Source organism: Panthera uncia, chromosome B1 (genome assembly GCF_023721935.1).
Source record: "Panthera uncia isolate 11264 chromosome B1, Puncia_PCG_1.0, whole genome shotgun sequence".
Taxonomy (NCBI): Eukaryota; Metazoa; Chordata; class Mammalia; order Carnivora; family Felidae; genus Panthera; species Panthera uncia.
Window position 1 is genome coordinate 115,545,482 of NC_064811.1, and position 19,622 is coordinate 115,565,103.

General features: G+C 43.4%; 1 protein-coding gene and 1 pseudogene across 2 annotated transcripts in view; both read left to right on the forward strand.

Moving 5' to 3' along the window:
• The first annotated feature begins 414 nt into the window (after positions 1 to 414).
• On the forward strand, positions 415 to 800 carry LOC125923985 (metallothionein-2-like; annotated as a pseudogene).
• A 7,221-nt stretch (positions 801 to 8,021) lies between these two features.
• The window catches only part of NOCT (nocturnin), a 31,971-nt gene continuing 20,370 nt past the window's right edge, over positions 8,022 to 19,622 (forward strand). Inside the window, exon 1 of one of the 2 annotated variants that reach the window (XM_049632185.1) lies at positions 8,022 to 8,459. In XM_049632185.1, coding sequence (XP_049488142.1) covers positions 8,270 to 8,459 — 190 coding nt within the window. In that variant the 5' untranslated portion in view covers positions 8,022 to 8,269. The remainder of the gene's footprint in view (positions 8,460 to 19,622) is intronic. The other variant, XM_049632190.1, reaches the window with a different exon arrangement.

Below are 19,622 nucleotides of genomic sequence, written 5' to 3' on the forward strand. Positions count from 1 at the left end.
CTTTCTTTGTCTTCCTCAGAACACAAGTCACCTGACTCTGTGTCTCTTGAATTGTAATTTTAATTGCCCAAATAAATGCCCATTTGCTTATATTGTCAGTGAATTCTTTCTTGGTCAACATAGACCACACCAACCCTGGACTGCCTTCTTAAATGCTATTTTACATAAGAAAAAAAGAAAGCACTATCCTGTTGTAATCCAGTTATTTCAGATTTCTTATCAGCTAAACACAATTTCTAACTGATAAACCACATATACTGATTGTCATCTTCCTAAAGCTTTGAAGATTTTTCTTTTCTTTTCTTTTTTTTTTTTTTTTGTTTTTGTTTTGAAAGGTTTATTTATGTTTGAGACAGAGAGAGCAGGGGAGGGGCAGAGGGATGGGGACAGAGGATCTGATACAGTCTCCGAAGCAGTAAGCCTGATGGGGGGGCTTGAACTCACGAGCAAACTGTGAGATCATGGTCTGAGCCGAAGTCAGACCCTCAACCAACTGAGCCACCCAGGGGTCCCTGAGGATTTCAGTAATACTATAAATGCTCTTTAAAAACAATGAGACATCAAGTGTCTTCCCGAGTCGCCTGCTTTGGAGGTCTGTCCTCACCTTGGCTCAAAATGGACCCCAACTGCTCCTGTTCCACCGGGGACTCCTCCACCTGTGCCGGCTCCTGTACATGTAAAGTGTGCAAACACACCCCCTGCGGGGACAGCTGCTGCTCCTGCTGCCCCGTGGGCCGTGCCAAGTGTGCCCAGGGCTGCATCCGCAAGGAGACACCTGATGGTGCTGCTGCTGTGCCTGATGTGGGGGAGAGCCTGTTCCAGATGGAGAGAGAGCAACAGGTACGCACCTGCAGTTTCATTTCTATTTTATTTTTGTAAGAGCAAAGTTTTAGTTTAAGTTTATTTATTTATTTTTGAGTGGGTGGGAAGGGCAGAGAGAGAAGGAGAGTGAATCCCAAGCAGGTTCCACACGGGCAGCATGGAGCCCAACGCGGGGTTCAAACCCACAAACCGTGAGATCATGACCTGAACCGAAGCAAAGAGATGGACCCTGAACCGACTGAGCCACCCAGGCGCCCTTACACCTGCAGTTTTAAAACACATTTTTTATATTACCCTGTCTGCTACACTCCTGTTTCTATGAAATACAGGAATTATAACAAAAGTTGGCGACTTTAAAAAAAAAAAAAAGTGAGAAATCTTTTGCTTTATGTACTTCTCTTTTAAAGAATAAAATATGGGCTTTTTATTCTGAGCTGATTGCCATGTTTTAATTTTAATCATGAAAAAGAACATTTGGTCCATTGACAGGAAGCGGGGAATAATAATTTCATATGGCATCATTGGACCGGACCTTCCACGAGAAAGACCATGAAATACCTTTGGATGATGTTATAAATGCAGGAATAAAGAGGAAATCTTGAGAGTTCCTCGAGCCCATGCAGAAAAGGAGATTAAAATTTAACTTCTGGTCATGGACAACTACAAGAGTTTGGAGTGTTCATTACTGCATCAAAGAAAACAAGGTTTTTGAAATTTGCTTTTAAACTTGTACCCGTGTCTGTCCTCCAAGAAGCAGATGCCGAGAGGTAATTAACTGTGAAACTGAAACCAGCCACTCCCACATCTGCATTAACCTGATTTACTTTTCCATTGTCTTCACTTGCATAACTTTACTATTCCAGGAGACTTTTGCTCAGACAAATAGCTTTTTAAAAAAATTTTTTTAACGTTTATTTATTTTTGAGAAAGAAAGAGATAGCACAAATACAGGAGGGGCAGAGAGAGAATCTGAAGCAGGCTGCAGGCTCTGAGCCATCAGCACAGAGCCCGATGCAGGACTCAAATCCACGAACCATGAGATCATGACCTGAGCCAAAGTTGGACCCTTAACTGACTGAGTCACCCAGGTGCCCCTCAGGCAAATAACTTTATTGTTCATTCTAGGAATTTGTTTGAAAGATCATCAATTCTTGGGGCACCTGCGTGGCTCAGTTGGGGTTAAGCGTCCAACTTCAGCTCAGGTCATGATCTCACCCATTCATGAGTGGGAGCCCCACGTCAGGCACATCAAGCCCCATGTCCGGCACATCAAGTCTGTGCTGACAGCTCAGAGCCTGGAGCCTGCTTCAGATTCTGTGTCTCCCTCTCTCTGTCCCTCCCTTGCTCGTGCTCTGTCTCTCTCAAAAATAAATAAACATTAAAAAAAAAAAAAAAAAAAGAAAGATCATCAACTCTTTATTAGAAGGTATCAACATTTTTCTTACCAATACTCTTGGGACTCCGAGCCTCCTAATCCTTTTCTTGCTATTTCCACCAATCCTAAATCACTATTATGTCACTCCTCATTGAAGGACCTGTCTTAAACCAAACTTCAAAATCTCAGTAAGAACAGACTCTGCCCTTCCTTCTTTGAGACACAACAAAGTTCTCTTGAGGTGGTAATTCTCCTGTGCAACACAGGGAGCAATAAATTCAATTTTATCTTGTTGGTGGTGGTGATATTTGGGCACTGGCATTTAATACATGCAAAAGATAGGGCAAAGTCAGTGAAGGAAACAGAAAGGACCTGGAAGAGGTGGAGGGAGCTGTTGCCCTCAGAAGTTCTGAGGCAGGATACAGGGAAAGCTGGAAAGGAGGAAAGGGAGAAGGAAGGTTAGGCAGCAGTGCAGTTTTCAGAGAATTTGATAAGGCCAGTGGGGACTTACTGAGTCAAATTCAATCATTCCTCAAAGTAGTCCTACATTTTGCAGGAACCCTACTGCCTTGGTGCCCCTGTTGAGCTCAGTGCACATCAGCCGTGGCTGGACGCATTTTGTGGGAAGCAAGGCCTCAGCACCACAGTGGTGACGGGTGTTAGAGCAATCATACCTTTGCAGTCCCAGTAGGAGATGTAAAGACACATTTCTCCTAGCTCAGGATGCCTGATGAGCTAGCCTCTGAAAAGATACTTGCAAAAAGTGTTACCTTCTGAGAACAAGCATATAATGAATGAGAAAACTCCAAAGGAGACTAACGTTGATTTTTGAATGAATTTATTAACTATAAAAATCTAGTGAAAACAATTGGGGTTTTTCTGCATTGTTAAATATGCTAAAGACAATATCAGTTATTCAGTTATGAAAAATTAGAATAATTTAGAGTGATAGAATTTGAGAGTCCTTATTACTTTTTCATTTTGTTTGATTACTCACCAACTGATGTTTCCAGCTTTTGACAGTGCTATGGGCTGAATTGTGTCTCCCCAAATTCATATGTTGAAACCCTAACCCCCAAAGCGACTGTATTTGGAGATAGAACCTTTAGGAAGGCAATAAAAGTTAAATGAGGTCATAAAGGTGGCACCCTAATCCAAAAGGATTATTAGGCTTGAGGAAGTTATGGGGTGATGGGGGGTTCGTGGGGTCCCAAGCCAACGGCCAAGAAAGAATTCTTGAAGACATCATTGGTGCAAAAAGGTGATTTTATTAAAACATGGGGACAGGACCTGTGGGCAGGAAGAGCTGCACTGAGGTTGGGGTGGGGGGGTACTGTTTTATGGAGTCCAGGGAGGAAAAGTCAAGAGGGAGTTTCCAAAGAGACTTTCACATGCTAAAGACTTACTGGAGGCCTAGCTATTGTCAAGCTAAGGTTGTTTTTCCCCCTAGCAAGGCATTAATATTAAGACAGTAGGGAGTTCCTGGACTTTAGGCTATGATGAGATTGCATTTTTCCCATAAACTTGTGGAGACTCTTACCAGTTTAACCATTTGGGTTTTTTTTTTTTTTTTGTCCTTTCCTGTTTTGGAGTAGCTGGGAGTGTCCAAGGAATATCATGCATGTCCCACAGAGGGAGGGGATGTGTACTAACTTGTACTTCACCCTCAGCTTGCCTCAATCTCCCTCATCAGGCTTATAAGAAGGGAGAGGTGCCCAGTTGGCTCAGTCAGTAGAGCATGCAACTCTTGATCTAAGGGTCGTGACCTTGAGCCCCAACTTGGGCATAGAGATTACTTAAAAAAAAAAAAACAAAAAAACAAGAGAGAGAGAGAGAGAGAGATTTCCCTTGCCCCCCAGCCTGTCTGTGTGCTCTTTTTATGTAGCTTTGCCCCAGACTGCTAACGTAAATAGGGGAACTAGCAGAACTGCTGGGCAAACAGTGGTGCTAAGCAGGAAGTCTCAACAGTATAAAAACTACACTTTCTCCTACGTTTATTGGGCTCCTTCTCCTCAACTTCTATTTTGAGGTTGCTCCAATCTTACAAGAAAAAGAAAGGCTCACCTGGGGCTTTATTCCATTGTTTTTCATCGGTCTCCAGCCTTCCAGTCCCAGTAATCAGTGCACTCTGGTTTCTTCCACCATCACCATGCCTACCTGCAACTATTCACAATGAGCTAAAGAGCCACCTTCTAACTCAAACTCAAAGGATTCAGTCCCCACCTTGATCTCTTGGGAGCAGTTATCACTGCTACACCCTTCTAGAAACTTACTGACCCCTTTTTTTTATATATATACATAATATTTTTTATTATTTTAGAGAGAGTGTGTGCACAAGCAGGAGAGAGGGGCAGAGGGATAGAGAAATCTAATCTTAAACAGACTCCACTCTCAGCCCGCCAAGGCTCAACCCCACGACCCTGGGACCGTGACCCAAGCAGAAATCAAGATTCGGACACTCAATCAACTGAGCCACCTAGGTGCCCCATTTGTCCCCTTGCTTCTAAGACACCAATCTCTTGTTCTCCTCTGACCAGGCCTCAAGTCTCTTTCCCTTCCACCAATCCTTAAAGGTACGTGTTTCACGGGGATTTCATCCTTACTGCTTTTCTTATCTCACTCAAAAGGCTTTCTGTGGGTGATCTCACCATCTATGGCTTCAACTCCTGGGCTCTTAAGTGTTTGGCCCTGACCCTACTATGAACTCCAGGTCCACCATTTTATTTGTCTACAAAGTGACTCCCCCTGGGGGTTCCATGGGCACATCACAATTATATGTTCTGACCTTAACTCAGTGTTTTGTGTTCCCTGAGAGCAGCATTTGCACCTGTTTTCCTTATTTGGTACTGTTATCCACCAGTCACAGGAGTCATCCCTAGACTCTGTACTCTCCTCCCTCCTTCGACCCTTAGATTTAATCTGTCACTCAACCCTATGGTTTCTGTCTCCTTCATGATTCTTTTCCACCATCACTGCCCCCACTTTATTCATTGAGAGAGGATTAGAGATGTGCATCAGAATCACGTGTGTGTGTGTGTGTGTGTGTGTGTGTGTGTGTTATGCCCCTCCTCCAGAGATCTGAACCAACATATACTCTTCCTTACCTGCATTGTTCTTATTCTTCCCTGATCTCCAGTCCATCTCCCACACGGCTGACAGAAAGACCTTTCTTTTCAAAATTTTTAAAAAAATGTTTCTGAGAGCGAGCACAAGTCAGACAGGGGCAGAGAAAAAGAGGACAGAGGATCAGAAGCAGGCTCTGCGCTGACAGAAGAGAGCCCAACGTGGGGCTGGAACTCACAAATTTCAAGATCGAGATCTGAGCCGAAATCAGACGTTCAACCAACTGAGCCACCCAGAATGATCTTTCAAAAATGCAACCTTGATTATACTGCAAACTGTCTGCTTATTTTTTCAAAGGTTCTTCAGAACCTTCAGGTTCTTTATCCTGAAGAATAAAGTCCAAACTCCTCTGGAAACCCTTCACACTTTGGTTCTTACCAGTAGCTTCCACCTCATCTCTTGTCACTCCCTCCTGGGCACCCTGCACTCAAGCCTTATCAAAGTGTGGTACTTGCTGTTCCTGGAACATCTGTCCTTCTTTGCCTTGCTGTTCTCGGTGGATATCACCCCTCATTCCTTCCTACTTAGAAGTCACCTTGTTCCAAAAGCCTCTCCTGATTTCTCCAGGCAAATAGGAATTCTCTGTGTTTCCACAGTACCTCGTTCATATCATGATTCTATATTTATTATCGGATAATTATATTTGTGTTTATACAACGTCTCACCACTAAACTGTGAACGGACTGTTCAGTTCATTGTTGTACGTGCCCTAACGTAGAGCCTGGCACAGAATATGTACTCAACAAAATGTTGACTGAATGAAATTTTGAAATGAGTAAGTTTTATATTTTTCTGATTTCTTAAAGTACACAGTGTTTAATATATCTTAAATAATACTACTGACCAATTCTCAGGATAGAATTGCCCTCTAAAACCCTTTTAATGATAACAGTTTATATTTAAACAGTACTTTTAACTTTTCAAAGCACCTTTCCCCCAACACTTATTACAAGTATTTCCAAACATATGGAAAAGAAAAAGAATTGTAAGTGAACACCCATACACCCATCACCTAGATTCTAATTTGACATATTTTTATATTTGCAGAATACTTTTTATGGGCTAATTTTGTTATCACCTTTTATCTCATGTAATGACTAAGGTATGATTCTATGTTTTATAGATAAGGAAACTGAGACCAAGAGGGCTTAATGACTTCCTAAGGAGATTATTTCCTGGAGTTATGATCAACTTGTGCCAGCTGACTCATCCTTACCTTCTGGGTGTTAGATAAATAACTCTCCTCTGAAAAGTATTTTGAATATTCTTGCTAATGAAAAGCTTCCAATTCTGTAAGATAGGAGAATCAGCAAAATCATGGGAAAACCAACAAGAAAACATTTCTAGCTCATAAGTCACTCAAAGAGGAATCCAATCTTGGATATTCTTCCCCCTTAACGTGCCCCCCCTCCCCCACTTCATTCCTGGTTAGTCATTTCCAGCCCAATTGGAGAAGTTTCTTCCATTCTTTTCTAGTACCAGATGCAGATCTAGATTATCTTTCATTTCAGCTGGTCAACTCTCTCCTGCCTTTTCTTTTTTAATGTTTATTTATTTATTTTTAGAGAGAAAGAGAGTGCGAGTGGGGGAAGAGCAGAGAGAGGGAGAGAGAGAGAATCCCAAGCAGGCTCACACTGTCAGCACAGAGCCCCATGAAAGGCTCCATCCCACAAACCATGAGATCATGACCTGAGCAGAAATCTAGAGTGGGATGTTCAACAGAGTGAGCCATACAGGTGCCCCTCTCCTGCCTTTTCATGTGCCAAGAATACACGACCTCCAATTAAAACATGACCCTAATTCATATCTTTGCCTAGTTCACAAAACATCAACCACTCTCATTTTCTACCAAATTAAGTCTGGTATAATCTCTGCCATCCACACTATAACCTATCTAAGCATCTGTCTTCTTACTCCTTAGCTTCCATCCTACATAACCAAGAGGAGTTGTTTCCACAAATACAACCAGGGCTTTCTGCTTACTTCCTTTCTTCGTGTATAAATCACCACCGCTCCCCTCCCAAATTCCACATGTGTTGAATTCTAGACCTCCTAGTCATGGCCCAACTCAAATGCCAATTCTAATAAACCTAGAACACCCAAGCCGGTTATAACCTCGATTGTCACGCTTGTGGATCTTGTGGCACTGATTTTAATCTACCTTGTAGAGCTTTATGGTCTGATTTCTCTTGCCATCTTCTGCCCCCTTTGCCTGAGTAGAGCACCCTTGAAGAAAGGGACATTGTCTTATCCATCATGGCCTTCGCACACAGTCGGTGCTTTACACGCTCAATTTCGTTTAATGAAACACATACTTCCGAAGGGACCGGAGGCGAACGCCCTTTGCCGTATTCACACATACACTCACACGCACATACAGATGCTGTCTTCCACCTGGACACACACGTGTCCCTAGGGCCACAGCCCTGAACTGTCTCTGGATCCTCCGCCTGTGGGCGCTTCCATTCCAGCCAGCGGAAGGGGAGGCTCATTCCTTTAAAACACTCTAACAGATACTTGTTACTTTAGATCTTCTACAGCCTCCGCCCTACGAAGAGCTTAAGATCCCCTTCCTTTCAAAATACTATTATTCCGAGTCAGGGAGCCGCAGCCTGGTCGCGCCGGGGTCCGGTCCCATGGATCCCCCCTCCTGGTCCCGTTTGGTCGCGCCCGCTTTGTCAGCGCGCTGCGCTAGCCGGTTACCCTCCAGCTCTCGCCGGCCGGCGGCAGACCGAGCTGCTGCTCCCTGAGCTGTCGTAGCTCCCGCGTCTCTCTCTCGGGCTGGTCTGCTCAGCACTGCCCTCAGGCCTGGGCTGGGCGACTAGGAGCCTGGGAGCATCCGCTCAGAAGGTCCCCGAGAGTCTGCTCGTTTCGCCCGCCTCGGCCTCGGCCAGGCTCCGCTCCTCCCGCGCGCGAGGGGCCTCGGCGGTTGTGGCGGCGGCGCCCGGCATGTATCAGAGCCCGCGGCGGCTCTGCTCCGCCCTGCTGCAGAGGGACGCGTCCGGCCTGCGCCGCCTGCCCACCCCCGGGCTGCGCCGCCAGTCGCCTCCTCCGGCGGCCGCCCCCCGGCCCGCGTCCCCCCGGCTCCTGGCGGCGGCCTCAGCGGCCTCGGGCGCCGCGAGGTCGTGTTCCCGAACAGGTGAGTGCGCGGTACCGGGCGGAGAACCCCGCGGCTGCCGACCCGCGGCCGCCTCCTGGGGACGGCGCGGAATGAATGGGAAGCCCGGGGCTGCCAGGGTGTGGGGTTCTGGCCAGGAAGCCGGCCCTCCTCTCCCCGAACAGACGACTCTTCCCGTTTTCCGCTTTCCCCTTGCCCTGCCTATCCTGGGGTTTGCGTCCAGCAAGAACTGGAACACCTTTCAGGGTCCCGTTTGATCCTTGGATGCGGTGCCTTTCGTATTTCTCGCTCTTAACGCTAAATCTGCCCCTTCCAAGGCCGCAAATTAACTTGTGTCTGTTTTACTTCCTATTGCGCTAATTAAGCAAATTTTGTGCAAAAAAAAAAGCCATCGAAAGTGGTATTTTTTGATCATGGAGCTTGCATGATTTAGATGTTATGAATTTCTTTAAAGTTATGCTGACTACATTATAACACACATTGACTGGTTTTACATTTACATATTTGGATTTTTCCGGAGTCTTCCACTCTTACTACTTAGGTCAATCTGTGTGTACTGTATACCTGGGTTAAGATCTTGTAAAGGCGATGCCTTCGTTTGTCAAGAACCAGTGTGATACATCACATACATACCCTGGACTTTACCTTTTTTGCCACCTCCGTTTCTGCCTGAGGACACATTGCTGAAGCTAAAAATTACCTACAAAGTAATGATACTGTTTTAAATAAGAATGAAGGTTCTCTTTCAAATCTGGCAATTACTACATCACACTAAAAAGTGTATCTTGGCCATGCTCAAGTTAGGTTATTGCTGTTTAAGACCTTTGTATAGCCATCCTAGGTTATAAATACATTTTCCTCAGAAAGTTTTGGATTGATTTAAGAACTGAGCAGTAGAAAAAATATGTTTAATGGGACTTTCTTTTATTAATGAAAGTGATAATCTAAAATCTAAACGTGATTGAAGCCAAGACTTTAAACTCTTCGGGGTTCCTGGGTGGCTCTGTAGGTTAAGCCTCCGACTTCAGTTCAGGTCATGCATGATCTGTTTCTTGAGTTCGAGCCCTGCTTGGGACTCTGCTGACAGCTAGGAGCCAGGAGCCTGCTTGGGAGTCTGTCTCCCTCCCTCTGCCCATCCCCCACTTGCACTCTGTCTCTCTCAAAAAACAAATAAACATTAAAAAAAAAGACTTTAAACTCTTCTCAGATTATTAGCAGATGTTTAGGCTGAGATGTACCTTTAAAATTAGGATGCTAAACTGGTTACTTTAGACTCAACTCCATATTATTCTTTACAAAGGGTGAACTTGACAGTCCTATTGAGTTTTTTTGGTTTTTTGTTTTTTGTAGTGTGATGAACATGTCGATTACATGAAATTCACAGGGTTTCTTCCCCCACCCCCCCACCCCCCCCTCTGTAGGAATTTGGCACATTGTGTGAAAATAGCTGTTAGGATGGGTGCCACCTAATAACTGTTAGTGTTTTTTCTTGCTGGAAATTTTCAAGAGGAATGTTGTTTGGTTTGAAGAAGAAGAGGTAAAAGAGAAAGCCAGTTAGTGTCTTCTCCAGAACCAGCTCAGATCTCAAAGTCCCTTAGGCAGAGTTTGTCCGTAGTTACATCTTGGGAATACAGATAGCTTGTGTGATACAGATAGCTGTGGTGTTGGCTGAGGAAAAAAGGTCAGGTTAGAGTATTTGGAACATTAGGCTTTTGATACAGGTATTTAATGAACTTTTTAAAAAGTCTCTGAAACCCCCTAGTTTTACAAATAAAGAAACTGAAAGGCTTTAGGATGCTTATGATATCATAGACAGTTACTATAAATAGGCAGTTTTCCTTTTTCATGCAGTTTTAGCTTCAGCTACTTGTTAGAGAAGAAATGTGAATACATTCATTTACTCATTGCTGGATCACTCATTCATTCAGGAAGTCTTTGCAGAATGCCTTACACACGCATTCATACACAAGCACCTACAGGTGCTTTATTACAGGAAGTAAAAGAATGTGAGCCTTAGTCTGCCTTTATAGAGTTTACTGCCTAATAAGAGAGAAGAACTTACAAAAAGAAATAACTGTTGAATGAAATGAAACACCTTTTATTCTCTTACAGTTAGAGGTTTGCTCATGACACAAGGGTGCCAGAGATGGGGAGGTCCCTTTCAGCAAAGGTGATCTTTTTAGCCTTCAAGAAGTAATTGGTATTTGAGCTGGGCCTTGAAGCATGGTTAAGATTGAAAGAAATTAGGGGCGCCTGGGTGGCGCAGTCGGTTAAGCGTCCGACTTCAGCCAGGTCATGATCTCGCGGTCCGTGAGTTCGAGCCCCGCGTCAGGCTCTGGGCTGATGGCTCGGAGCCTGGAGCCTGTTTCCGATTCTGTGTCTCCCTCTCTCTCTGCCCCTCCCCCGTTCATGCTCTGTCTCTCTCTGTCCCAAAAATAAATAAATAAATTAAAAAAAAAAAAAGATTGAAAGAAATTAAATCATTTTATTTGGGAAAAGGCAGGAACAAAAAGGGAAAAGCATGAAGCATGGAAGCAGCTGGCAGGGTGAGAGAAGAAACCCCCAGTAAAATGTTTTCCAAAGAGCCCCAGAACCAGCATTCAGTGCTTTTAAAAATGGCAGACTAATGGATCCTACTAGAGACCTATTAAAAGAATTGGTTCCACATTACTTAACAGATTCCACATTACTTAACAAGCTAACAATAAGAATAAACCTCCCCATTATTCTTCCATGCCCCAAAGTTTAGACATCTGGCAAGAGAAGTCCTCGGGTAGCTGAAAGCTACTCTTCCCTCCAGAGAGTCTCTTGTCGAGGCTTGGGGGTAGGTGATGAGTCCCAACCCTTGACTCCATTTGGTAATCGTTTCCTTCATAACGTAGGTCCCTTGGCAGTCCATCAGAGGTCACTAGAAAGACGAGTACAGTCATCACATCCTAGGTTATTAGAATTTAAAGGGGAACTTGGAAACAACTTCAGTGTTTTGCTGTCTTTTCTCACACAAGGACAGCACCCCCATAAAGAAGCAGCAATTGCCACGGTTACTGTACTGGATGAAATGCCATCGGGAGTCATCTGTGGGTTTATAAGTGCTATCTTCCAGATCCCTCCTCCTCAGATAATTAAGAGTTTGGCTGAATGACTGTTTGCCACCCCTGGAACATGTTGCTTTTTTTCCTGGGACAATTTTAAAAGCAAATACCAGCTCATTTCAAGAGGTGGCTTTATTTAGTATGTCCCTTAACTCTGTGAGTAAGCTGTTGATGAGAGAGAAGAAATGGGAAAGCTTGTAATTATCAAGTTCCTACAGAATAAATTGCTTTCCTTGTGGGAGAACTAAGGTATCATTTTCCTGTAGCATTCAGTGCTAATAGTTTAAATAGTGAGCTATTGGGGGTGTTTGAGTTAATAACCATAGCTCCAGAATCACATTCAACACATTTACGTATGAACCTTTGCAAAGCATTTAGTCTTGCTTACTGTCTCAACACTGGACTTGACCTAGAAAAAATAAAGAAGATAAATTGACATCATTCAGTCCACAAGTTTTATTGAATACAGTGTACTTAAAAGGCCAAATATTGTATCACATGACTAATTGTGTCAGGAATTGAGAAGAAAGAGAAATCAGTGTGGCTGGATTTGTTGGGAAGCAAAGTGCTTTTGAATAGGTGAAAGGAGGGTACATCCCTGGAAGGGAGCACAGTGATGACAGGCAGGGCGAAAAGACCACATGAGAAGGTGGCAGGTATGGAAGCAGTGATGAATGAATACCATCAGAAAAGATGTACTTCTAGAATCTGGGACAGTTGTTAAAAGACAGATTTCTTGTCTTTCACCTATGTACTTGAATCATTTCCTCCTAGGAGAAGCCTGGTGTGTGTGTGTGCGTGTGTGTGTGTGTGTGTGTGTGTGTTTATTCATTTTGAGAGAGAGAGGGAGAGAGAGAATAGCCCAAGCAGGCTCCACACTGTCAGCACAGAGCTCAAACACATGGGGCTCAAACCCACGAACTGCCAGATCATGACCTGACCCAAAATCAAGAGTCGGACACTTGGAGGCTTACCTGACTGAGCCACCCAAGCACCCCAAGTTGAATATTTAACAAGTGCCCCAGGTGATTCTTTCTGGAAAACTTGGCGAGTATTTTATAAGCTCCACTCCTCCTTTCAAAAGTATTTATTTCTGGAAAATTTGAGAAACCTGGGAGAGGATTCTGGAGGAGTTAAGATCTTTGAACTTGGGCTCCAAGGCAATTTAGGAGGCCTCTGAGTAAGAACATTTACCTGAACAAAAAGCAGGCTTTAAGAAAGGGAAGGAGGGGTGCCTGGGTGGCTCAGTCAGTTAAGTGTCTGACTTTGGCTCAGGTCATGATCTCACAGTTCATGAGTTCGGGCTTGCGTTGGGCTCTGTGCTGACAGCTCAGAGTCTGGAGCCTGCTTCGGATTCTGTGTCTCCCTCTCTCTCTCTGCACCCCCACCCCCACTCACGCTCTGGCTCTCTCTCTCAAAAAATAAACAAACATTAAAAAATTTTTTAAAAAGAAAGAATTGGTGCATTTAAGAAAATTCAGTGAGGAAAAATTTGAGACTGACATTGTAATGCAAGTGTAGCAGTGTGGATAAATGTAGTATCATGTAGATTTCAATGATGTTTACTAATGAATAAATGAGGCGATTTCCAAATTTTTTTGGAAGGAGGAGGAAGAAAAGAGGAAGTGTCTATATTTTCTTAAATTCTTTTTTTTTTAAGGTTTACTTATTTTTGAGAGAGAGAGAGAGAGAGAGAGAGAGAGTGTGAGTGGGGGAGGGGCAGAGAGAAAGAGACACAGAATCTAAAGCTCCGGGCTCTGAACTATGCTTGACGCAAGCTCGAACTCATGAATGTAAGATCGTGACCTGAGCCAAAGTCGGCCGCTTAACCAATTGAGCCACCTGGGCACCCCTATATTTGCTTAAATTCTTTTTTTTTTTTTAACATTTATTTATATTTGGGAGACAGAGCAGGGGAGGAACAGAGAGAGGGGGAGACACAGAATCCGAAACAGGCTCCAGGCTCTGAGCTGTCTGTCAGCACAGAGCCTGACACGGGACTCGAACCCACGAACTGTGAGATCATGACCTGAGCTGAAGTTAGTCACTCAACTGACTGAGCCACCCAGGCGCCCCATTTGCTTAAATTCTAATCAGGATTTATATACTTGAAAATGGTTATCATACTTGAATAAATACTGAGAAATTCAAGGATAATGTGCATGGGTGTTTGGCTCTGTACTAAACTCAATTGGGGGCGCCTGGGTGGCTCAGTCGGTTAAGCGTCCGACTTCAACTCAGGTCACGATCTTGCGGTCCGTGAGTTTGAGCCCCGCTTCGGGCTCTGTGCTGATGGCTCGAAGCCTGGAGCCTGCTTCAGATTCTGTGTCTTCCTCTTTCTCTGCCCCTCCCCCGTTCATGATCTGTCTCTCTCTGTCTCAAAAATAAATAAACGTTAAAAAAAATTTTTTTAAAAAATAAACTCAATTGTACTTTCATGAAAAGCAGCCAAAATATTTTGAATTTATTGTTATTCTTAGAATAGGTGAAAACCAGCCTTCCCACAGGAAGGAGTAATACCTCAAGTGGATGATTTTAGCTGGTGTCAAAGCAACACTTAAGATACCGGTTACCAAGAATTCATTATCTGTTGTGGGCAGGAGTGCTCAGGGGAAAGAGGGATAAAGAAAATTACTACTTTGAATGTCTCCCCAGAAATACTTTTTTCTCCTTTCAGTATCAAAAAATGCCTGGGGGAGGGGTGGGGCACCTGGGTGGCTCAGTCAGTTAAGCTTCTGACTTCCCTCCAAGTCATGATTTCAAGGTTCATGGGATGGAGCCCTGCATTTGGTTCCATGCTGACAGTGTGGAGCCTGCTTGGGACTCTCTCTGCCCTTCCCCCACTTGTGCTTTCTCTCAAATAAATTGATTTTTAAAAATACCTGGGCCCACTCAGATCTTCTGAATTTTAACTCATGGGGCCTGAGCATCCGATGATTCTGATGCATAGCCCAGGCAGAGAGCCTGTTACCACACAGATTTGTTTTACTGCCAGTGAGGAGATTTGTTTTACTAAATGCATAGCAGCCTGCTAGAAATTTCTTACCAGTGCATTGATTCTCATGCCTCCAAAAGTTAGATTCTGCTGTTAGATGATGAGGGACTGTGCAGAGAAGAAAAATTTTAAACCTTTTTTGTTCCATCTTCAGAATCAGAGTAGTGTGGGAAGTCCAGGAAAGTAAAAGGTACAGTGCAGACAAAAGTACAGTAAAGAATTGTTTCCACAGGATGTCCAGAGAGTTCCTCACACTTGCCCTGCCTGTTCCCACTATCTTCCTGCTCCCAGCTCTTTGCGCTTCCGGTCCTTGGGCAGGTCGTTGCTAGTCTGCAGGCACACTTGTGACTCTGAGTGTCTCGTGCAGTACAGGGTACACAGTAAAGTACTTTGCAGATTCTAAAGATACCTGGAATATAATAGTTTTGTATTTCCTTTTTATGTTTTGCTGTCATGAATGTTAGCCATCATCCAGGGACTACTGAAAGAAGTTTATCTTTCAAATCTTAATAGGTCAGATAGGTGTCCTGAGACGTATTCTGGAATTGGTTTCTCTTTCAAGTACTTCGTTCTGAATTTTATTTAGAAAAAAAGTCATGATGAATTTTTAAATTAAGTCTTTAGAAAATTACTGGAATAACGCATGCCCGTCAATAAAAATCTTCTGTCCTCAAAACTTTAAATGTCTTTATGAGTATTTCCAGAAACTTACAGGATTTTTCTTACACTTTGTGTTCCAAAATTCCATCAGGAAAAATGTCTCAGCATTGGGCAAGCCCATTTAATCTAAAGCCATACCTTTCTTTAGTACAGGAAAACTTTGTTATTTTTTGGATTATTTTATCAACTCTGTCATCTATTCTCATGTTCTTAAACTCCCGTTAGACAGATTGTTGACCATGTGGATCTATCCTGTGTCTCTTCTGTCATTTTTTAATGTCTTTATCTCATCCATTTTGTCAGTTTTTCTGACTATTTCTGTTTTGCAGTCATTTAAAATTTCTAGGGGAACGTGGGTGGCTCAGTCAGTTAAGCATCGCTCTTGATATTGGCTCAGGTTGTGATCTCATGCTTTGAGATCAAGCCCCACATTGGGCTCTGTGCTGATAGCACAGAGTCTGCTTGGAATTCTCTCTCTCGCTCTCTCTCTCAAATAAACTTTAAAAAAAAATAAAATTTCTAGACATTTTCTAGTCGAGCCCCATGTTGGGCTCTGTGCAGACAGCACAGAGCCTGCTTGGAATTCTCCCTCTTGCTCTCTCTCTCAAATAAATAAACTTAAAAAAAAAATTTCTAGACATTTTCTAGTTCTCTGTGGCTTTTTTTCATAGAAGCTTGTTTTGTGTCCATAATACTCTCCTGTAGCTTTAAATATATGCAGATATGTAAGCCTGGTTCTCCCACAGGCCTCCCCTAAGGGGGAGAACAGTTTACACGGTTCTGTAAGTAGAAGGTTATGTGGTGGTTGGACAGGCAGGTTTCCCAAGAGCAGGTTGGAGACCTCTACCTTTGCCAAAGCTAGGAAGTCTTCTTTCTGTGTTCACTAATCTGTTTAACTCCCTACTTTTAAAAGTATTCTTGGGGCGCCTGGGTGGCGCAGTCGGTTAAGCGTCCGACTTCAGCCAGGTCACGATCTCGCGGTCCGTGAGTTCGAGCCCCGCGTCAGGCTCTGGGCTGACGGCTCGGAGCCTGGAGCCTGTTTCCGATTCTGTGTCTCCCTCTCTCTCTGCCCCTCCCCCGTTCATGCTCTGTCTCTCTCTGTCCCAAAAATAAATAAAAAACGTTGAAAAAAAAAAAATTAAAAGTATTCTTTTTTTTTTTATTTTATTTTTTATTTTTACAAATTTACATCCAAATTAGTTAGCATATAGTGCAACAGTGATTTCAGGAGTAGATTCCTTAGTGCCCCTTCCCCATTTAGCCCATCCCCGCTCCACAACCCCTCCAGTAACCCTCAGTTTGTTCTCCATATTTATGAGTCTCTTCTGTTTTGTCCCCCTCCCTGTTTTTATATTATTTTATATTATTTCCCTTCCCTTATGTTCATCTGTTTTGTCTCTTTAAAGTCCTCATATGAGTGAAGTCATATGATTTTTGTCTTTTCTCTGACTAATTTCACTAAGCATAATGCCCTACAGTTCCATCCACGTAGTTGCAAATGGCAAGATTTCATTCTTTTTGATTGCCGAGAAATACACCATTGTATATATGTATATATACCACATTTTCTGTATCCATTCATCCATTGATGGACCATTGGGCTCTTTCCATACTTTGGCTATTGTTGATAGTGCTGCTGTAAACATGGGGGTGCATGTGTCCCTTTGAAACAGCACACCTGTATTCCGTGGATAAATGCCTAGTAGTGCAATTGCTGGGTCGTAGGGTAGTTCTATTTTTAGTTTTTTTGAGGAACCTCCATACTGTTTTCCAGAGTGGCTGCACCAGCTTGCATTCCCATAAAAATATTTTTGAGGTCAGAGTTAGACCTTGATCTGGTCTGCTTTTCTTTTTTTTTTTTTTTTTCTTTTTTCGAGTTTTTATTTTTGGTAATCTATACACCCAGCATAGGGCTCAAACTCATGACCCTGAGATCAAGAGTCTCATGCTCTTCTGACTGAGCCAGCCAGGGGCTCCTGGTCTACTTTCCTTTTAGATCTGTCATCCTTGGGAGCCCTTCCAAGGCACATCTCCCCCTTTTCTTTGAAGCTGTTCTCTGGTTCTATCCCACAGGCAGAAGCCACCCTTGCTTCTGGGGAAGACAGGGGACGTGGGGGAATTAGCACAGCTGTTTCAAAAGCCATTCTTGAATGAATTACCCTAACAGTTGCCCCTCAGCTTCTCCTGCCCTTTATCTTTGTTGACTCCACTTGGAGTTTCTTCAAAGCTCCCTTGGGAAGAACCATATTTAATGCACCTTTGGTAACTTGTACTACATTTTCCTCCCCTCTGGTTTCTCTGTTAATGCAAATCTGTTTCTGTCTTCCTGGAATTCCTCCAAATTCTTGGTCCACTGATGGCATCCTTTCTTGTCTTCCCATATTATCGTTTCATCCTTTTTAAAAATTTGAATATACTTAGTTTATTCCTGAAAGCTCTTAATGAAGGAGAGGGTAAATGTATGTTGTACTTCATGCCCAGTGACCTATTGAGTGTATTAACATATCAATTCCTATTATATATATTTTTAATTATTTGTTTCAATTCCCACTTGAAAATTGAGTGGTATGAATAGAGATTTTAAAGCCACTTACAGTTTCAGTTCAAATGGTGAAAGATCATTCTTTTCCTACATGTACCTTTAACTATTCAAGCAAGGCCATGGAAATTTATATGTGCAAATTGTTTTCCCCTATTTGAAGCGACTGAAAATCGTTCATTGGTTTTGTGAAATGTATACAAACTAGCTATACAATTGCATTTCAATAGAATCTAGAACAGGGGTCTGCGAACCTTCTCTGTAAAGAGCCAGGTAGGAAATACCTTAGGCCTTGTGGGCCATATGTCAGTGTCACAACTATTCCACTCTACCGTCGTGGTGTAGAAGCAGCCATAGACAGGACATGAACTTTACTAATTGGACACCGAAATTTGAATTCATACGGTCTTCCCATGTCATGAACTATTATTTTTTTTTCAAACATTAAAAAATGAAAGACCACAGGCAGCACAAAACCAGGGTGCCAGCTAGATTTGGCTCATGGACTGTAGTTTGTGGACTCCTGGTCACAAGGGAAAATGTCTGTACTGTCAGCAGATTTTTCCTTTTAGCTTTCACGTTTCCGTTCATAACTGTAAAAATGCACTATTTGGGGGGCAAGGCGTAGTAACACAGACTTCATGTCTTAGTGGGGAGCAGTTCCACCACATTGTTAGTTTTTCTACCTTTTCACATTTCACTTTGAGCTAGAAAAAGCCCAGTTTGTGAAAATGGTTGGTCAGCCAGCTTCACAGTTGAGCACCAATTAAAATGGGCAACCTAAGCTCTTACTGTGGAGAGATTTCTTCTTCCGTGGTGAGGTTTTCTAGATGAATCTGGCATGGCTGAAGGTGTGGCTGAGCCTGGAAAATGTTTTGGCATTCTTGTATACCCTGCTGCCTGGAGAGGAAAGGTCGTCCGGATTGTCCCACTGTGTCTAGGTGCTGGTATTTTTAGACGCATTCGGTTGAGAGTCCCGACCTTCACTTGTGTCTCTAGCACTGCCGTGCAGGCTGTTACACTGCTTTGTACACTGTGTGCCATGCCAGCGCATGTGCCGTGGCGGCAGTGACGTTGGCAGATGGAGCAGGTGGAATTCGACCTCTGTTTATTCCCGTGTGTGCCCTGGCAAGGCAGCATGGCAGTTGTCCTGGCTGTCCGTGCTGTCGGAGATGCTGATGAGCAAGAGTCCAAGGTGCGAGGAACTTTCTCCGGAGCCAGACCTCTCAGTAATTGTGCAATCTTAAAAAAAACTGTGTCCTCATGTCATAACCTCAGTATCTGTTTTTGTGAAATGGTGAATATGGTACCTCCTTTGCCAGATTGTTGGAAAGAGTAATGAAAACACACGGAAGCAGTATGGCGTATGCCAGGCTTTCAAAAGTGAACAGCCTTCCCTTTAAACCCGGAAAGTGAGCTTCACTACGTAGAATAGCTAAGCTTTAACTGACCAGTTAGGATGTATATCTGGTTTAACTCAGTCCTCATAGTAACACAGTGAAGTACATTAGTGATGCCCAGATGAAGAAACTGAGGCGCAAAATGGTGGCTAACTTGGTCAGGGTCCTATTAGTAAAAGGAGGAACTGGGATTTGAAGCGAGGCAGCCTAACTTGAGTCCCCACGTTCACAACTGTTTTTGCCTCTGCTAAACTATAGCCTGGCCTCACTGAGAAAAGTTGAAGCTTTGGCCGCAGGGGTTTCACGTAAGAACATACCTGATTGCCGAGTGCTCCAGGCATGCCTGTCACATTCAGTCAGGAGTGCTCAACAACAGAAATTTGAAGACTGGACGTTGGCTAAAATACTTAACCCTCACCGGAAAGTCGTCTCTTCCTAAATTGGCACTTAGAATCCAGCCCCTAGAATCCAGGATTTAATGTGCTACACGTCCACACT